This window comes from Dryobates pubescens, chromosome 2 (genome assembly GCF_014839835.1).
Source record: "Dryobates pubescens isolate bDryPub1 chromosome 2, bDryPub1.pri, whole genome shotgun sequence".
Taxonomy (NCBI): Eukaryota; Metazoa; Chordata; class Aves; order Piciformes; family Picidae; genus Dryobates; species Dryobates pubescens.
The window spans coordinates 26,458,140-26,478,017 of NC_071613.1; the positions used below are offsets into that span (position 1 = coordinate 26,458,140).

General features: G+C 39.2%; 1 protein-coding gene across 5 annotated transcripts in view; it reads left to right on the plus strand.

Annotated features, from left to right (window-relative positions):
* DIP2A (disco interacting protein 2 homolog A) overlaps positions 1-15,117 on the plus strand; it is a 99,736-nt gene extending 84,619 nt beyond the window's left edge. For 3 of the 5 annotated variants that reach the window (XM_054172550.1, XM_054172580.1, XM_054172557.1), the window contains 14 exons: positions 298-421; positions 1,230-1,351; positions 1,903-2,014; positions 2,244-2,353; positions 2,858-2,988; positions 4,645-4,813; positions 6,005-6,175; positions 8,056-8,085; positions 9,220-9,281; positions 10,875-10,932; positions 11,397-11,471; positions 12,148-12,322; positions 12,660-12,783; positions 13,634-15,117. In XM_054172550.1, coding sequence (XP_054028525.1) covers positions 298-421; positions 1,230-1,351; positions 1,903-2,014; positions 2,244-2,353; positions 2,858-2,988; positions 4,645-4,813; positions 6,005-6,175; positions 8,056-8,085; positions 9,220-9,281; positions 10,875-10,932; positions 11,397-11,471; positions 12,148-12,322; positions 12,660-12,783; positions 13,634-13,886 — 1,716 coding nt within the window. In that variant the 3' untranslated portion in view covers positions 13,887-15,117. The remainder of the gene's footprint in view (positions 1-297; positions 422-1,229; positions 1,352-1,902; positions 2,015-2,243; positions 2,354-2,857; positions 2,989-4,644; positions 4,814-6,004; positions 6,176-8,055; positions 8,086-9,219; positions 9,282-10,874; positions 10,933-11,396; positions 11,472-12,147; positions 12,323-12,659; positions 12,784-13,633) is intronic. The other 2 variants (XM_054172566.1, XM_054172573.1) reach the window with 1 other exon arrangement.
* The last annotated feature ends 4,761 nt before the right edge of the window (positions 15,118-19,878 follow it).

A 19,878-nucleotide genomic window follows, 5' to 3' on the forward strand; every position in this document is an offset into this window, starting at 1 on the left:
CACAGTGCTTTGCTTGCTGCTAATACAATTGTGTTTTCTCCCTTGGACTGAAAAATTCAAATATTTGTAAGATAGTCTCTTTGTGGTACCAGATACATTTGGAAGCTGATTTTTCTAGCATTCTAAAAGTTCATGGTACCAGTAGTATGGTTTCTGAAACACCCAGACAGAGGCTTTAAAAGCGTTTGCTGTGTTGTTAAAGTAAGGACAATGAAATGTTGCCTCTGCAGCATATACTTTATGGAGAACAGTTTGAAACCAAATAAAACTTTCTTATGTTGCTTCTTTTCTGTGCAGGGCACTGTAGCTAGCACTGCGTCGTGCATACAGTTGCACAAGAGAGCAGAGAGAGTGGCAGTTGCACTGATGGAGAAAGGACGACTGAATGTTGGTGACCATGTGGCCCTGGTGTATCCTCCAGGTAAGGCAATACAGACAGCAAAAGTCGAAGGCAGATATCACAAGAAGCAACTCTTCCTAACATAGAGTATTCAGGCATCCATTTGATACGGTGTTATATGGCAGTAACTTAGTATTTCAAAGAGGTGTGTTTTTGTTGTCTTACTGTTAATTCACTGCTTTTAAGTGGCAAACTACATTTACTGAACATTTCATCAAAGTGTTGCAGATGTCTGGGCAGTTACAGACAAATAGTTTGGTTTAAACCACACAGAAGATTCTCAATTTTTAACCTCAGAATGGAATGAAACTATATAAGTATCTATTGAAAGCTAGATTTAGATTAGTGATGTCAGTATATGAACACCCTTTCTTTCCTGAATGACTGTCTCTAAAGGTGATATCTGGACCCCAGGCTTTCATTGCTACAGTGTATTCAGAAGTGTACCTCAGGAAAAAGGTATTACCTTGTGTAAGGATGACTGCGTATTTCAGAGCGATAATTCCGAAAAACAGAAGTATGCTTTCTAAAAGAATCTGAGTTGTCATCTTCATAACCTACAATACCCTGTTTTGTTGTTTATTTTATACTCCCTGTCCATGAAGATACATCCTTGCAACTTTAGAATTTGTAGGGTTTGAATATTTTTTTGCTAACTCTGAAATGCAAAATATGTTAACCTTTTAGAACTGGGCACGGCCAATTCTAAAGAGACCTTGTGACAAACCCTTACATCCAAATAAAATAAATCTCTGTGTGTTTTGGTTTTGGTGAAAAGATTTGGCCTTTTGTTCTGATAATTCTTTTATTTCACAAATATCCTTTACAGGAGTAGATTTGATAGCAACATTCTATGGCTGCTTATATGCTGGTTGTGTACCTATCACCGTTCGCCCACCTCATCCTCAGAATCTTGCTACCACACTGCCCACTGTCAAAATGATTGTAGAGGTATGTATGACATTCTTCTCCTAATGCTTCTGGTGAGTATAGGTTGGCTGATGCAACCTGATAAATTGCTTTGCCCCAATCAGTGTAAAACAAGGGGAAAAAAGCCAGTCTGATGTTGATGAGTCAGTAAACACTTTTTTCAGAAACTCATTTATGGTATTCTTTCTATTGTTGTGATTTATTTTGCTGTGGTTTTATTAATCTATTCAGCTTACTCGTTCTCTCATCAGGATGGATGTGAAACCTTCTATAAATATATTAATAGCAAGAGGAAGGGCAGGGACAACCTCCACTCCTTGGTTCACATGGAGGGAAATGTTGTGGTGGAGTCGCCATCATTGGAGGTTTTCAGGAGAAGACTTGATGGGGTGCTTGGTGCCATGGGTTAGTTGTTTAGGTGGTGTTGGATTGGTTGATGGGTTGGACGCGATGATCTTGAAGGTCTCTTCCAACCTGGTTTATTCTATGTATGTATTCTATGTATGTATTGATTTACCACTTCAGCATTCATTAGCTAGTTTTATAAATGTTTTTAATTGTGTATTTTACAGGTCAGTAAGTCTGCATGTATACTGACCACACAAGTGATAATGAAACTGCTGAAGTCCAAGGAAGCTGCGGCAGCTGTAGATATTAAAACATGGCCCACTATTTTGGATACAGGTATAGAATGTTTGTGCACTAGTCAAAATGTAAATAGTTGGAAGACTGATTTATTTATTTTGTTATACCATAACTGCCTAATGGAACTGACATATTTCATATTGCATTAAAAGAGCTGTCCAGAAACTATAGAAAGCATGTGGAGAAAGTATCTGCTATAAAGACTTTTTTTTTGCCCTGTGATCATTTTCCAAAATAATATGGTACTCTTCTTACGTATTTTAAATAGATGATATGCCTAAAAAGAAGCTGGCTAATATTTTCAGACCTACATCTCCAGATATGTTGGCGTACTTGGACTTCAGTGTGTCTACCACTGGTATATTAGCAGGAGTAAAGGTAATGAGAGAGATTATTATACTTTGTTTTCTTAAATATATAATCATATTCCACATTCATTCCTCCTGCCAGGGAAGAAATGCAAAAATATAATTGGGCTATCTTAGTGTTCAGAAAACTTTTAAGTCCGTATGACATCAATATTTCTCGATGCACTTCTTTGGAAGCATTCAGTCTTACTGGCTCTATCTGGGGAGTTTCCAAGGGGGGTAAAAGAGACAGGTTTGTCATAATGAATTTTTCAGTTCATTAAGTTTTATTTTGCAGTTTATCACGGAGATATAAGATGTCATTTGGCGTCCTTCAATGTCATAATATGTCATTTGCTACTAGCTTGAAAAGTAGCTATGAAATCTTGGGCTCATAGCTCTTTTCTCTTTAAAGGTGCTGAAAAGAACCCCACTGTACTACACACCTTCTACAATAAGCATTTCTATCAATTTGTACATGTGATACCGTGTTCTTTTTACAAAGTCACTGAGAGTGCCTGTTTTCCTCTCACAGATGTCACATGCAGCTACAAGTGCCTTATGTCGCTCTATAAAACTGCAGTGTGAGCTGTACCCTTCACGTCAGATTGCCATCTGCCTTGACCCTTATTGTGGCTTGGGGTTTGCGCTATGGTGCTTGTGCAGGTATGTTGCTTGTCATAGGCTTTCTGACATGTTCCCAGCTCTCTCTAGATTCCAAGGGAACAGTCAGAGATAAAACTGTTGGAGAAATGCAAATTAACCTTTGTATAGGTATTTCATAAACTACATTTGTGGTAACAAAATTCATTTAAGTAAGTTAGTTACTTGAGTAACTTGGCTTTTGCAAGTGGAATTATTTAGCTACTTACTCCAAGACAAGGACTTCACTGTCTATTTCACATTGATTAAGTAAATCCTTTTAAAGTCTTGAGATTAAACTATCTCCTTACCAGACTCTTAAGATGTTGACTGCAAGGTTGGTGTGTGCTAAGAATAATGCTAAAGGAAGCCATTAAATGTACCTGATTTGATCCAATTAGATGACCACTATAATGCATCGTATCTTCCAAAGATGCAAAACTTGCCTCTTTTATGCCTTTTAAAACAGTCTGAGCTTTAAAACATGCTATAATCCAAAAAATTATTAGTTGTTTAGATACTATTTCACTGCAGTTAACCTGTTCTTTCACTCTTCTTCTTTCCTCAACTGAAAAGGAAGTTTAACTTTGGTAACATCTCATGTTTTATATCATCAGTAGTGAGGCAAGATGGAGAGAAAAGAAGCCTCAGTGATGGAAGATTTTAAATATAAATGGATTTAAACAAATATTTCTAGGGAAGGAAACTACATGTGTCATGCTGTCCATACAAGAGTTTATATAAGGTCTACTGTATTCCACCTGAGTTGTACCTTTGGTTTTTTAGTGCAAAAGACTGTTTTATTAAACCATAATTGTGTTTTCCGGTTTAGAATATTTAAAAAGAAAACAAAACAATGCCCACTGTAAAAACACATCAGCTGTAGTTAGGAGGAATGGCAAGTGTGTCAGGCTACCTTTTGAAAGCAGTTAGAGATGCTGGTTTGGGTGTGTTTCTTTTCAAGATGCAGTGAGTTACTGAAGCCTTTTTTTTATGTGGTGGGGGGCATGAGGGGAGTGGTGTCACTAGTTTTGTTGATAGTAATTGATCTTAAAAACATTTGGTAAGTTTAAGACTGCGTGGTCATGGTGTTTACTATCTTCAGAAATGAGTATATAATATTTTAAATAAAAGGAGGTCTGATTCTGAATTTGGCTTTCTGTCCACTTGTGTCAGCTAGTATCCATGTTAAATATTTCACTAAATACAGTTTAAAAGCTAAGACACCTTTGGCCAAGGCTAGAAAATTACACTCGAAACTTGAATCATGCAATATAGGTGTTAAAGACTCATTTCATTCAAAGCAAAAAGGTGCATTTTCCTTACAATCACTCACAGAAATAAGCTCAATTACAAATTGTAATCTGTAATTGGAATGATATCTCAAATGTTAACATTTTATGTCAGAAGTTCTGTCTATTCACGGCACTGAGTATTTGCTCAGAGTTCAATACAATTTACTGCAGGATAAATACACTCACCTTAAAATTTGTGACTTAGCTAAGAACTATGAGTTAACTGAGACATACTTGCTCCCTTTGGAGGAGATGATAAGCCAGAGTTCAAACAGATACCACTTTCTCTGTTTTCCTGTTTTGCTTCAGGTTGACTTTATGTAATATTTGGCTTTTTTATGCTGGCTTCAAGTTTTCAGGTTTCCTTTTTCGTTTCTTTCCCTAGTGTATATTCAGGTCATCAGTCTATCCTAGTCCCTCCTCTGGAACTGGAGAGCAATGTGTCTCTGTGGTTGTCTGCTGTAAGTCAGTATAAAGTGCGTGTCACATTCTGCTCTTACTCTGTGATGGAGATGTGCACCAAGGGGCTTGGAACACAGACTGATATACTCCGTGTGAGTAGACTTAGTTTTTTAAGATACTGGCATATAAATACAGATATTTTTCTTGCAGAAGATGGGTTTATAAGTGCTTCTCTGAAAACTTATAACTGGGGTTTTGGGAAAAGCTGAGATTGCTGGAGGCTTCAGCCCTCTTGGTTTTGGTGCAGGGAGAAAAAGACGTCTTATATTTTTCACTTTACGTATTTGTTCCACCTCTGTGCTGTTGGGTATTTCTAAGATTTGAGGCAAAATATGTAGCAAGCCTATCAAATTTTTCTTCTCTGAGAAAAAAACAAAAACAAACAAACAAAACCCACAAATAAATAGACAAAACCCACACCCAGAAAAGAAAGAAAACCCAAAGCCTTACTAAACCCTGAAACCAAAAGACCTAACCCTCAAAATAAAACTAAGCAAAAAACCAAACCGACAAAGAAACAAACAAACAAGGAAACAAAAGCCCCCAAAACCCAGCAAGTCTTACTTGCTTTCAGATTACTTGACATTAAATTTATTGAGTTCTAAAATGGATGTAATTTTCTTAAAAGCAGCAATTACACAGTCATTTACTTTTGAGGGAAATCTCTTAACTGAAAATTTCCTTGAAGAGGTGCCTCTGTCTCAATGGCAGGAGAGTTCCCACGCTGTAGTAACTAAGCTGTTCAGGGCTTCCACTGGGAGAATGCCTTGCAGCTTGTTGTGCACAAGAAAGGAGTACATTGTACTTATTCTCAGCAGAGACAAAAAACTCTGTCCTTCTGTTCTCCTGAAAGAAGACCCTCACTGAAGGGTATCCTGACCCACAGCCAATTGCTATAGGTTCACATTCATGCTGATGAGAGCTACTATGTCTTGAACACTCTGCTTGCATCTGAACTGTGAAGCACTGGGAGCGAGCAGGTCTCTTGTGAGCCTAGCCCTGTGACACAATGACAGTTATGTGGGGGTTTTCAGCTCAAAATGATAAGTGGCTGTGTTGCAGTTGCCGGGGGTGAGTAGTTTGCATCCTGTGCATCAAACCCTGACACAAAGCTTCTTGGCACAATCTTCAGGGTTTTTTCTGGGCGGATGGAGTCAAAGTGAGTTCATGTCAGTTATTCCAGCATTCTTCAAATCTATTAGTGCCACAGATTAAAATCGTTTGTTTCTAGAATTGTTGACTTCAAATTTAAAATATTGGTTTTTTTCCTCACAATCTCTCAGATGAAAGGAGTGAACCTGTCCTGTGTACGAACGTGCATGGTGGTTGCAGAGGAGAGACCAAGGATTACGTTAACACAATCTTTCTCTAAGTTGTTCAAAGACCTGGGCCTCTCTGCTCGTGCAGTGAGCACTACCTTTGGATGCAGGGTCAACGTAGCAATTTGCTTACAGGTAAGATTCAACTATTTACTCCTTATACTTACTGGAAATCTTGTTCAGCTGTAAGTAATGCTTTTCCTAATGAGTCATAGAATGATTTGGGCTGGAAGGGACCTTAAAGATCATCTAGTTTCAATGTCTCTGCCATTTACTAAACAAGGTTGTTCAAGGCTGTAATTTGTTTAAACTTTAAATGGGGAGTATGAGCTGGGGCAATGGGAGAAATAGTTTGCAACTAAGGCTTCATTGCTTCTTTGCATCATCATCAAGTTAAATAAGCCATGGATGTGGATATGGATATTTTCACTTTTCTGTATAACTGACCAATAAATTTGCCTTTCCACTATGGAGGAGGTCAGTATTAAGAAACTTGGTTTCCTTCCTATTATTCAGAAGCAGTATTAAATACACAGCTTCCTGTTCATAAACATATTTAGTACTTCAAGCAGTGCTATTTCAGCTTTTGTGTGATTCAGATTTTGTCTGTTTGAAGATAGTTTAAGGATGTGTGGAAATAAATGGAAGACAGAGTTCCTCAAGTAGTACCCAGGAAAATTGACAAGGTTGGCAGGGTTTTTTTACTTTTGAAGATCTCAACTGACTATTCTCAACATGCAAACACATTTGTCTTGCATCATGTGAAAGGTGAACTTTTTTCAATTAACAGTATAAAACTTAAAGCTTTTGAGGAGGAGACTTGCCCGTAAAGTACACAGCCCTATTTCACACACTGCGGATAATGGTATGCTGTGGTCTAGATCCAACTTTGATAGTGTACTGTTCACTGGACAGTAATATTGTATGTGTGGTTTAACCAGATTAAATCTAACTTGTCTTAGTGGGTTGCTAATTTGACAGCCAGATGAACATGAGCCAGCAGTGTCACCAAATGGCCAAGAAAGCCAGTGGCATCCTGGCCCGTATCAGAAATAGTGTGGCCAGCAGGACCAGGGAAGTGATTGTTCCCCTGCACTCAGCACTGATGATACTGCACCTCACACACAGTGTTCAGTTTGGGCCCTTCACTACAAGAAAGACATTTGAATTGCTGGAAGAGATAGATGAAATCAAGATAACAGAAAATTAAGATTTTTAATTTCATTGAATAAAACATTTCAGATGATAGGTGTGGAAGTACAGCTTTCTGAATTGGCTTCTCTAAACAGGAATTTTAAAAGCTATTTTGGGATATTTTCTGTTTAGACTGCTCAAAGAAGGGAAAAAAGCTTTTCTGCAGAATATTACATGACAATGTGAAAAGTACTCCAATAAAACTGCAGGTGTAGGGCTGCTGGGCAGTTAAGATTCCCCTTCATTTTATACCTTTTTCATCTCTGTTCTCCATTCTCGAGCCCTTTTATTGTGGATTGTGGGTTTTTTTTTAAAAAATGCCTTTTCCCTATTCTTCCAAAGTAATATCTGTAGTTGACTTTAAAATCATTTAATTTAGATTCAGATAGATGAATAGCCAGACTGAAGGGGTATTTGATACAAATTACCATGCAAATAAATACTTCTTGTCTTCCAGCCTTAGTGGACTGGTTTAGCGAGGAAGTATTTCTGAAGCTGCAAGCAGCCTTTAGATACTTACAGATGGAGGGATTTATAATAAGACAGCAGGCATTGTTTATGATCTGCCTTAAGCCTCTTCGTGTTTATTGACTGGAACTTGCATGTTTCCCAGTGAACCATTTAAAAGTGCCAAGCTCTTAAGTAATCTGATACAGAAATTTTCTTTTCACTCTAAAACAGTATCAGTTCTGTTTTCTGTCTTACTGTGTGTATCCTATGTTTCCAGTGCTTCTTTGTTTGTATTTTCTTTTTTTCCACTTTCTCTCTGTTTCACATACTTTGATGGCCTCTGTTACTTCTGTTTGTGGTCCCACTGTCAGCCAAACAGGCTGGGCAAGCTGGCTGAACAGGTATAGTGATGCATGTGTGCTTGTAATGACCTCAAGTCAATACAGCTCAGCAGTTATTACTGTAACAAATGTATGGCAGTTAAGAGAGTTTTCATTTGAAGTGGATCAAGCAAGACTTTTGTTCTAAAGAAATTGAATTCCACTCAACTAAGAACAGCTGTAGATGAAGTACAAAACCTCTTTCTCGAACAAGCCAGAAAGAGAGTTATAGAAATTATTAAAATTGCTGAGTGGTATATTCCTAAAGATACAGATCATACTGTTAATCTGGTGTGGTGCTCAGCCTCAGCAGTGCTACAAAAGTACTAAGGAATGTCATTATAAAGGAATTATTGCTGTTCTCCAGCACTGCAATCTTGGGCTGATGTCAAAGTGGCCTCATTTTAAGTATTTCTGAAATAAGAAACTGTTCTGTGGGGGAAAATAGTCACTAGAACTTGGCCTAATTCTTTTAGTTTGACTATGCTTTCCACAGTTGTTTCTAATCTCAAATGGAGATTAAATTCTACTGGATTAAAAAAAAAAAAAAAAAGTCCCCTGTTCCCATGTTGGGGAATAGAAAACCTCTCACCAGAGTTGGTAAGAAGGTTCATTCCCTGACTGCAACAGAGCTTTACCTCTGCCTAGGCTGTTACTGGCAGGAACCTTGAAAAGGTATGAATTGGTTAGAGTAATGTTTCAATAAAATTTTGTTGGGTTGTTTTTAACTTCAAAGTTGACAAAGCTGTTAAAAAGTAGAACAGTTGAGCTTTGAAAAAGGAATTAGGCCTGCAAAAGTTTATACTTGCATGCTTTGCACTTCCTGTGTAGTTTCTAGAGGAAGTGCTAAACAAACTAAAACTTAAATAAAATAAATATCTAGAAAATAAAAATACAAAAGAAAATTTACAAATTTTAAAAATTTAAGTCTTTCCTGTATAAATATATATACTTGATTTGTGCATTCATTACTGATTCTATAAAACATCAAGCTTTATGGCAGTCACTGTAGAAAGGGGGGGCTATTTTCCTATATTTCTGGTAGATTAGGGCAGTACTTTGAGTGTCAATGAAAAAGGGAATTTGTGAATGTATGTGGCTATGAGAAGAAAATAAGGATTTTCTGCCTTATTTTGAATGTTTCTTCCTTCTTAGGGAACAGCAGGACCAGATCCAACAACAGTCTATGTAGATATGAGAGCACTTCGACATGACAGGTACCAGTTATGATAAAGCACTAACTATTTCATGACTGTAGAGGAGAAAGTTCAGCCTCATTGCATTGCTTCAGTTTGTTAAAATGTTCTTGGCAGCAGCTAATCCTTTATCACCATATAGGAGGAACCCCACTGCAGAGAATGATGGCTGTGTGCTGGAAATGGTCCAGCATCTCCTGCTCATTCACTTGTTCTGCTGTTCATTTCTAGATCCTCATCTTAACTTGCTGTCTATCAGTCCTGTATAATCTTGACTCATTAGCTGTTTTTAACCTAACCATAACATTAGCAAAAGGTGAGTTTGCCAGCTGCCTGGTTAGTCACAGAATCACAGAAACAGTTAAGATATCCTGCATGCAAGCCCTGCTCAAAGTGGGACTGGCTTGAGCGCTCTTCAACTGGCTCCATCTTCTCTATAATAATCCTTTAGGCAGTGGTAGAAGTGCAGTTAGAATTATTTTTGTTTTTAATCTTTCAGACCAAACCAGCTCAATTCCCTCAACCTTCCCAGTTCAAATAAGTTGATGCCAGGCCTGTACTACAGGATAATAAAACACACAAGCACATTTCTGCACATATGTCATTTGGAAAGTTGCCAAATATACATCATTCTAGCAAACTTAATTCTGTACTCACAGTTTTCATGTTAACTTATTTTACAGTTAACTTCGTTACAAGTGCTGGCAGCACCAAGTTCAAATAAGTTTAGTAGGGTATGTGGGGTGCATGCATATCTTTTTTGCTGTACTTATTTTAAGAAAGACAGTATCAAGATTTGGTGCATTTGCCCCCCTCCTTTTTTTTTGTTTTAATAATGTTAAGTTAGGGTCTTATGCTAACTTTCAACCTTTGTGACTACTTGTCTCTAATTTTTGCAAACAAATCCTAGCTGTTAGAAGACAAACTACTCCCCATCATTTGTGTGATCCTGGTCTGGCATCTGAAGAGATCAATGTAAACTACAGTCATTTTCTCTATATTTAATATATCAGTATGACTTGCATGGCATATATTCATGTTCAAAATAAGTTTGGCTGTAGCCTCAAAGCTGCCACTTGTGTTAGTTCTAGCCTATGGGTATAAGGGTAATGTAATGACATAATGTATAGGAGCCTTTTCTCTGGTATGCCTCTCCTCCTGCACTCAGTTCTTGTTCCTTCTGCAAATGTGGTACCTTTATAAGTTACACTACTAATGTGTGGCATAGCATCATTTAATTCCATTTAAGCTGCTTGTAATTCCTAATAAAGTTCTGACAACTGTCAAGCAGAGGTCCATGAGGGTCCAACAAAGAAGGTGAATTTAAAATTCTGGTGAACTGCAACCTTAGAGCTTTGTTGGAAAAACTTGCTTATCTGCCCAGAGAGCTGCTTTTGATTCTTAAACGTGGTCTATGGAAATGCTGATGTGGGAGTCTGTGGACACCTAGAAACTCCTAAATGTCTTACTGCATTGTGAATAATTGACCGTAACTGGCTGGCATTCATAACTGTTTGGTTATTGCAGCTAAGAATTGCGTAACACTGGATACACAGGAACACATCTGTTTAAGTTCATAAATCCTGGAACAAATACATTTTCTTATTTTCTCAGGGTGCGTCTGGTAGAGAGAGGTTCTCCACACAGTCTGCCGCTTATGGAATCTGGAAAGGTGAGAGACTGAGAGCAATCCTTCCTTCTCTTGACTCTTCCCAGGGTGGTGAGCTGCTTCAGCTGGGTCTCAGTACAAATCTGTGCAACAAGCTTCACTAATCACAATATATGTAGGAGAGACACTAGAGAGAGCATTACATTAAGAGCTAGTTAAAATGAAGCCAGATGCATAAAGTGAAGCAACAAGACCTATTGGTACAACTGAAAAAAATCAGAGGCTTTCATTCAGAACACATTTTCCAGGTGTTAAACTTCAGCTTTGAAATTGCAAAATAGCTTTAAACTATTTGCAAAACAGTTTAAACTATTAAGTAACTTGGTAGGAAGAGATAGTTGATGTCTGTGGTACAGAGAAGAGTTGAATGGGAAGCACTGACTTTTGGAGCTCTGCATTACAAACTTCTGTTTTGATGAATTCAAGTTCTCTTAATTTATGTTTTAAACATTTGTTTCTTATTCAAGATTCTTCCAGGGGTAAAGGTCATCATAGCACACACAGAAACCAAGGGACCTCTGGGAGATTCACATTTAGGAGAGGTAAAGCTATGATGCTATTGTACTTTATCAGCAGTGATGTAATACAGAGATAAATCATGTTAGATAAATGCCTGTCTCATAGTGGAATGGCCACAGTTGCCTTATTGTGGCAAGTGAATGAACTCCACAGAGAGCTGGAATTGTTCACATATTTGTACGTATGTCTGCCTGCTTTCCTCCTCTGCCAAACTGCTACATGCCAGTACTAAATGCTATCCATTGACTAGTGTGTGTCTGATTATCAGCTAGAAGACACAGTGAATATCTTACGTAATTCCCTCAGTGGACAAGTAGTAATGAGGTGATTTGCTGTTTGTTTTAATTTTTGGTTTATGTACATCTGGATTTGTGTATACTAAGATACACAACTAACAGAAGATTGCAGATTCCTTTCCAGTAAGCAAAGAGCCCTGGTCATTTTTCTTCTTTACCATCCCCAACGACATGTATTTAAAACTCCCTCCTATATCCTGGTCATTTTCTGTGAGGCAGAAGTTAATAAATTGTAATAACTGAGGACCAAAAGATTGTCAATGGAATGGAATTTGTTTAAATCAATAAATTATGCTGCCTGGGTTTGGAAAAATAACTATGTTGGTAAGGAGTGGCTCCATTGATTCATTTAGACATGGGAGTGGTTTCATTGTTTTGTTTTGTGCTTTTTTTAATCCCCTAGATATGGGTAAGTAGTCCACACAATGCTACTGGTTACTACACAGTGTATGGAGAAGAAGCACTGCATGCTGATCACTTTACTGCTCGCCTGAGTTTTGGAGACACTCAGACCATATGGGCTCGGACTGGGTATCTTGGCTTTCTGCGCAGAACAGAACTTACTGATGCTAGTGGAGGTGAGAGAAAACAAATGTATTTACAGAAGCATGTGTTTGAAACTTCTTGGGATAGCTGAGCTAGGGAAGAGTAAGCTGTCCTGCAAGTTTGCCCTGACTTCCATCAGAGAGAAGTGCTAAATGCAACAGGAATTGTTGCTCTGTACATGCTTACGGATTATAACAATACTGGGCAAGCATCCAAATAGAGAAATTCATAGTGCCCTTTTGACAGATTTAGATACCATGCTCATCTTCCTTTATTCACCAAGAACATCGTAGAACATCAGGAAGAAGCACATACAAATGTTTATTTTGTACATCTGATGATGTTTTAAATGTCTGTGCTGTATTGCAGAGAGGCACGATGCCCTGTATGTGGTAGGCTCTTTGGATGAAACACTGGAGCTCAGAGGAATGAGGTATCATCCCATTGATATAGAGACCTCTGTAATAAGAGCACATAAGAGCATTGCAGAATGGTAAGAGCCTCAGCAAGAGTTTTCTTTGTCCTTTTATTTCTTCAAAAACAGAAGTCAGGTGCTGTGGAACAGCATGCTAGACTGAGAGCTTGCTATAGAGTGAACCCACCAAACCTTTGCTTAGAAACTATTGGACTGAGAGTAACTGCACCCCTTTCCCCTGTTGCCACTGCTCAAAAAAGAGAAGCCCATAACTTTATGAGTTTGGTCATCTTAGTCTAAAAGAAAGGGTGGGCAGGATGTGAACTGGGCAGCAGAGCACTTCAGGTTGTGTTGTTGACTTCACTAGCTGTGTCAGAATGTACACAGTTGGATGTGGTAAACACATCTCAAAGATTTCTTGAATTGTATCTTCTAACATTGAGTATTCTCATTTGGTCCTGCTGGATTATGTATGCCATTTGGCTATTGGTCCTCTTTAGCTTCAAAGTGGCAGTGTTTACTTGTAAGCTTTGGGAAGATTTGTCTTTCTTTTAATAATCTCTGAAGATAGACACAATTATGTTAATAGCAAGTATGCATATGCTGGATGTGAAATATTAATGGTTCCCATTTTAGTAGTTAAGTGCAAAGGGCTTTTTAATATATGATCACATACACAGAAGAGTAAACAGCCTAATTGTACATGGACAATTGAAAAACAGGTAGCAGAGAACATTCCAAGTAGTTATAGCTTTAATAACTCTTGATTTATTAATCTTTTCACATAACTGTTGCATCACTTGTTTTCATTTATTGAATTGGTCAGGTCTTTACAAAAAGTATTTCCAGTGAGTCTCTCTTTGATAACTGACTTCCTTTCACTGTATTGGGTTTTTTCTCACCACTAGTATTTGTATCATCCCAACAGTGCTGTGTTTACATGGACCAACTTGCTGGTGGTGGTTGTGGAGTTGGAAGGCTCAGAACAAGAAGCATTGGACCTGGTTGCGCTGGTAACAAATGTGGTTCTGGAAGAGCATTATCTCATAGTAGGTGTTGTAGTCATTGTGGACCCTGGTGTTATTCCCATCAATTCCCGTGGAGAGAAACAACGAATGCACTTGAGAGATGGATTCTTAGCTGACCAGTTGGATCCTATTTATGTTGCCTACAACATGTGAGCAGAAAATCACATCAAGGCTAAAGCACCAAAATCCAAGTAATAAGATGGGAATCCATTTTGTGTTTGTAAAGCTGTTGAAAATGGAGATACTAATCTTCATAGACCTTCATCTCTTAGACTGCATTTGCTTTCATAAATCCATTGTAACAGTTACAGCTGTCTTAGGATGAAGAGTTTACTGGAATTCCCGAAGGAAGCTTGTTCTAACTGTCATGGACCAGTGTTTTTTTGTTGTTTTTTTTTTACAAAAATTATGAATGTCAGTACTTGATGCACTGCATAAAAGGACATAAAGCCAAGTGGGGAGAGAACACCAGCTGTGAGGGGGACTCTTAGAAATAATACTGAAAGTCATGAGTAAATGTTCAGAATTCACCCTCCATGTGATTGTTTGCAATATATTGGCAATATCTGAATTGAGACATAACTTTAAAGACTGCACACATCTCTACCATATTCTCTACTGTACTGAAAGGAATTTTGCACATACCTAAGATTTAAAAATGCAGCCTTTTTAGTTTAAATCACAGACTCATCCCTACACAGGAGAAACAAATTCATTTCAATCCCAGATTCAGTATAAGAGTTATGCTGCTGTTCAGCTTTTTGTACCAAGCAAAAACAAATACTGTAACAGGGTTACTTACTGTGCCATGCTGGACTCTGTAATGCTATAAACTTTATAATAAAATACAAATTAATATCCAGTTTTAATTAGTTAATGCAGGAGCTTTCACTGCTCTTGCTGTTGTAACTTCATGTTAAAGTTGCTTGTTTTCATAGCATTAGCTGTTAATTACTGCCCTACATAATGCCAAGTATTTGAAAATTCATTCCAAAGCCAACAGTCTCCGAATGATTTGTAGAAATGTTTACAAAGCATGGTCTTACAATATCCTGTGCTAAAACTCTTGATAGTTTAATTATTTTTTTTCCCACCATGGAAAAGATACTCAGTGTTAGTTAGCTTGATCCGCTGTGGTACAAACTTTAATTCTTAGAGTTGCATTTAGACAGACTTCTTTGTTAAGCTGAAATATCCAATTGGTTGAGTCACACTTGACTAATTAAGGTTTTGAAGCTTCTGCCTGATCTAATACTGCAGTGAACCTAATCCAGAAAGAGAACATGAAGTTACTCAAATACTTCATGTATTTGAAGGTAAGCACGAGACTAGCAAATAATTATTTTTATAGAATTATTACTTTGACCTACAGGTTTGTGGGGGTTTGGGGTTTTTTTTGTTTGTCTGGGGGTTTTTTTGTTTGTTTTTTTGTTTTTTTAATAAATGTATGAGGTTGGCAAAAGAGCCAGGTTTTTCTGCAAGGCAATTCCGCCTGGATCAGTGCCTAAGAAAGATGGATGTCAGTCTCCTGATATGAGAATATTGAATTGACTGTTGGTAAAATAAACTATAAAATCTCTCTCAAAAAAAAGTTTCATATATAGTAGTTCTTTGCCTTCATGGTGTTTGACTTTGGTGTATTATACAGCTGCATACTCTACTCTGTAATTATGTACAGAACTTGGCTAACTTATTAAGTACAGCAACCTCTAAGCAATGGACTATGGGACACTCCTCATAACTAAACAGCTGGCAGAAGGAAAGACCTATCTAACCCAAATTTTAATGTTGTAGTTTTTTAGCAAATAAAGCATTGTAAGATTTTTGTATTGAGACGTTGATGAAAGTGAGTCAAGTTGCCTTGTAAAGTAAATCTAGAAGAAAAAGCACATTAAACATTTCAAATCAGCTCTTGAAAATGCTGAATGTTGAAACTTGGGCTGTTAGATCAAAAACTTAACCTAGAGTACGTAATTTTCACTTGGACAGTTTAATGCCTAAAGAGCTTTTTCTGCAACATGTTACTGCAATTGCTTTATAATTAAAGCAATTACACATCCTCAAAGCTTGGATGTTTCTGAGTTTTCTCTGGTTTTCAGTAACCAAACTCTGTGGTTTGGCTTACTTCCGTCTCCTGACCTGTGTGTGAATCGTCTCCACCTCCAACGGCAGTTGCTACACCCCGAGTTTACTAAACTTGGAGGTGAAGCAATACAGCTTGAAGGAAGGAGGGTCGAGGGGCGGGCGGGCGGACGGACCAGGGGCTCCTTAATACCCCCTCCCTCCGCATTATCCTGCTCATTTCACACAGCAAAGCCAAAGGTGGCTCTTAAGAGCTCTGGTGGGTCAGCAGAGCGAGCAGACGGGAGAGAGTGGCGTCTGACATACCGCCAGTACCCCGAGCTGCATCCCATCCGTGACCCTTCCCGGAGCCGCTCGATCTCTCCCCGGAGGAAGGCGCAGCGGGGGCTGCCAGCCTCTGTAAGCCGCCCCGCGCGGCGCACCTCGGCCCCGCAACGGTGGCTCCGGCTCATCCCGCGCCTCCACGTCACCATCGCGCGCCGCTGGCGCGTGCGCTGCAGGGGCCGTGCAGCCGGTTCCGGGGAGCGCGGCGGCGGCGGCGGCGGCTGTGGTGCCGGCGGGGCCCTCAGAGTGCCGGGCTGGGGGTGCGCGGCGTTTGGCCTTCGCCACCGAGGCGCAGCGACCCCGCATGTGTGAGCCCTCTCCTCTGGGCTGGTCCTTCACAAGCGCGCCCACACCGGGGAGCGGCCCCGCACCTGTCCTCTCTGTGGCAAGGCTTTCATCGCCTCATCACACCTTGTGCTCCACCTCCACTCCCACACAGGCGAGTGCAAATTCCAGTGCTCTGTCTGTGGGAAGCTCTTCCTAAAATCCTCCCACCTGGTGTGCCACAAGGCCATCCACACTGGTGAGAGGCCTTTGCAGCACGAGGACTGTGGCAAACTTCGGGCATGCCTCACACCTCACAACTCATTGCCGTGTGCACACTGGGGAGGGGCCTTTCAAGGGCCTGCAGTGTGAGAAGGCTGTCACACAGAAGGCTGGGCTGGCCCTGCATGTCTGCCTGCGCACCGGCGAACGGCCCTACAAGTGTGACAAGTGTGGAAAGAACTGCTCCTCTGCCCACCGTGTGTCACACCAGCTTCTTGAACCGGGTGAGAGGAATTTCAAGTGCTACCTGTGGGAAGGCCTTCAAGCAGGCATGCCTCAAGCAGCGCCTGAAGATCCACGAGGCACACGAGCCTCGCTACTGCACATTCTGCAGCTGATCCTTTTCCAGGTCCTCTTACCTCCAGCTTCGTACGAGAGCACACAGTGGGGAGCGGCCATACCAGTGTTTGGTTTGCAACCGGACATGCCAAAATCTCTGCCTTTGAAAAACATTGTAAAAAGCACCAGCAGGATGAAGAGAAGCCTGATGGTAACCACAGGCTAATGACCTCCAGGGCAAAAGCACTGGCTGAAAAAAAAAAACAGGAGCAGAGACAGCAGCACCAAGATGACGCCCTCAGCAACTTCATCAGACTTACCCAAAGCAGCAGCAGCAGGCAGAAAGGTTGTAAAACGCACTAAAACAAGAACTCATCTGGGCCTCCACAACATGGCCTGCAGGAGGTAGTCTGGTTTAATTTTTATCAAAATAAAGTTACATGCAGCACCAGCATTACTCCAGAACATGCTTCCAAACAGAGTTCTTTCCCTGATGCAAGATTCAGTGCAAACACTTCTCTAGGATGCAGCAGATACATAAAAGTCTGCTGAGGCTTCCTGTGATTGATGTGGCATGCAGAATGCTCCATCTTGACAGGGTGAATCCACTCTGTTTACACACCCCAGTGGTTTTGTTTGATGTCAGCAGCATTCTCTAACAGACTTAAGTATCTCCTGCCCAAAGCACCTGCTTTTACACAGATTGAAAGAGGAATGCTTCTTTATAAGTGGAAATTGATTAAGTTGTAGCTCCCGAAAGGCAAAGTTTTTGTTTGAAGAGGTTTTGTTTGTAGGTGTACCTATAGAAAACGGATTTGTACCAACATTCAGTTTAGGAAGCAAGCAGAATTTTCTTGGCATTTTTCTTTAAAAGCACTGTACATAGGAAGAAGATAGCACCTTTGAGCCTTTTCTGGGTTTCCTAGTTAATTGCAGTAAGGCATTGCACTTTGCATCCAGATAATGCTGTGTATGAAGTGTGTTTGAAGCGCAGCGGGTTTTATTGCCAAAGAAACTTAACTCATCTTTCTCAAAGCTAACAAGTGTCAAAAAATTGTAATGCATCTTAAATTGAATGAGTTTGACATTCTAAATACCAGCTTGTAGCAAAAGTACAAGATTTTTTTTATTATTGTTTTAATTGGTTGGTTGGTTTTACCTGATCCTTTGGGAATGTATAATGCAGCAACAAGGGAATTCTAAGTCCTGTCTCTTTATGAATTAACTGGTTGCTGTAGCTGGTTCACTGGGCAGTCACCATGCTGAGGAAATGAGGCAAAATGCCATGAAAGCAGTGCAGATTTATTCTGGGGTGTGAGACTGGACTCTAATGAGTACTAAATGACTTTGAAGCATTAATAAAACTGCCTTTATTGCAGCAGTGTTTTTTTGTGCACCAACAACTTCAGCTGATTTTTTAATAAGCTTTATGTCATTCTGACAACAGCACTATGAGGCTGCTTTACACCTTTATTTGTTGCTTCTTACCCAGGAATTTACAGCAGAAAAGAGGAAGCAGTGATTTCATTTTTAGTGTACCTTCCTAATTTTCAGAACCAAGTTTCTGATTTCTCTTATGCTATTTTCTTGCTGTTGTGTGAAAACACATATTGTTTGTGTCCTTTAAGCATCTTTTGAGTATAGGCTTCTGGTTTTGGTTTTTATTCACAACTCTTTTAAGGACAAAAAGGCATTTTCCAAAAGCTTGTACACTTGTACAAAGTATTGCAGTGTATCAGATCAGAAATCATGTCAGTAGATGATACAGATAGATTACATTTAAGAAGTAACAAACTAACAAACTGCACTAAATAATTTTCTAACATTTTGCACTTCAGGATTTACTTGATGCTGGTTATCCTATATGTTAGCTCTTACCTGTTGTTTATATTCTTATTGATGTTTAGTTAGTAGTTGGTTAGATGCCTCAAATATTTATGTGGTCAGATAATTCAAATAAGTTGTTTCTAAGCCAGTTTCCTGTCATGACTAGTTCTGGTGTAAGCTTTTGCTCCAGTCTTTAAATTTAGTTTTGTGGCCAGTCATGTTGTTTAGGAGGAGCTAGACACACTGATTTTTATTTCTAGCTTGGTTATGCCAGTGCCAAGTAAACAGAGTTCTATCTCTTCTTTTGTATTTCACTATGTTCGGTATGTCTTTTCCTCCCTTCACTTTTTTTTTTTTTTTAATCCTTTTGTCACCTATACATAGAAGTTTGCTTATAGAAGTGAAAACCTTGTGTTAATTTTCTAGCATTCTTTGCAACTGCAAAATAACAATTGTCTTTATTTCGGGCATCTTTCTTTGCCAAATGTGGACAACATTGCCATGGTTGTGTATATACCTCTCATCTGGCATACCTACACACAGAATCAGAAAATATAGCAAGAAAATATAAAAGTGGCCTTTTGCAGATGAGTTTTATGTTGCTTCTTAATAGTTTTAGAGGTATTTTATTTTGTTTAAAAAAACTTCCCATTATGCTCTTCTAGTTTCTTGCTTTGTCAACTTCCTTCTCCCTCCATTCGGAAGTCCCCACTGTCAGGATTCAGGATGAGCTTAGACTTTGTACAGTAAAATCCAGTGTCAAGAACATTTCAGAATGGAAAACCTGAAAACATGCTTTAATGCCCTGACTGTTGCAGTACAGTAAGCAATTCCAGGCAAATATTTTAGATTTATCTGGTAGAGGGAACAAATTCAGTCTGTGGATCACTCACAGAAATCCTGCCACTTTCTTTTGGAATGTATTTTTCAGCTTAAAGTACAGAGGGAGCAGGAATATTTTCCATGTCACTAAACTGCCAGGATGGAGGAGTACCTCTCAGTGCTGTTGGAACCTGCAGCTGGAGTTCTGAATACATGGAGACACAACCCAGAGGTGCAGTGATTTTTTTATGCAATTGCTTTACTC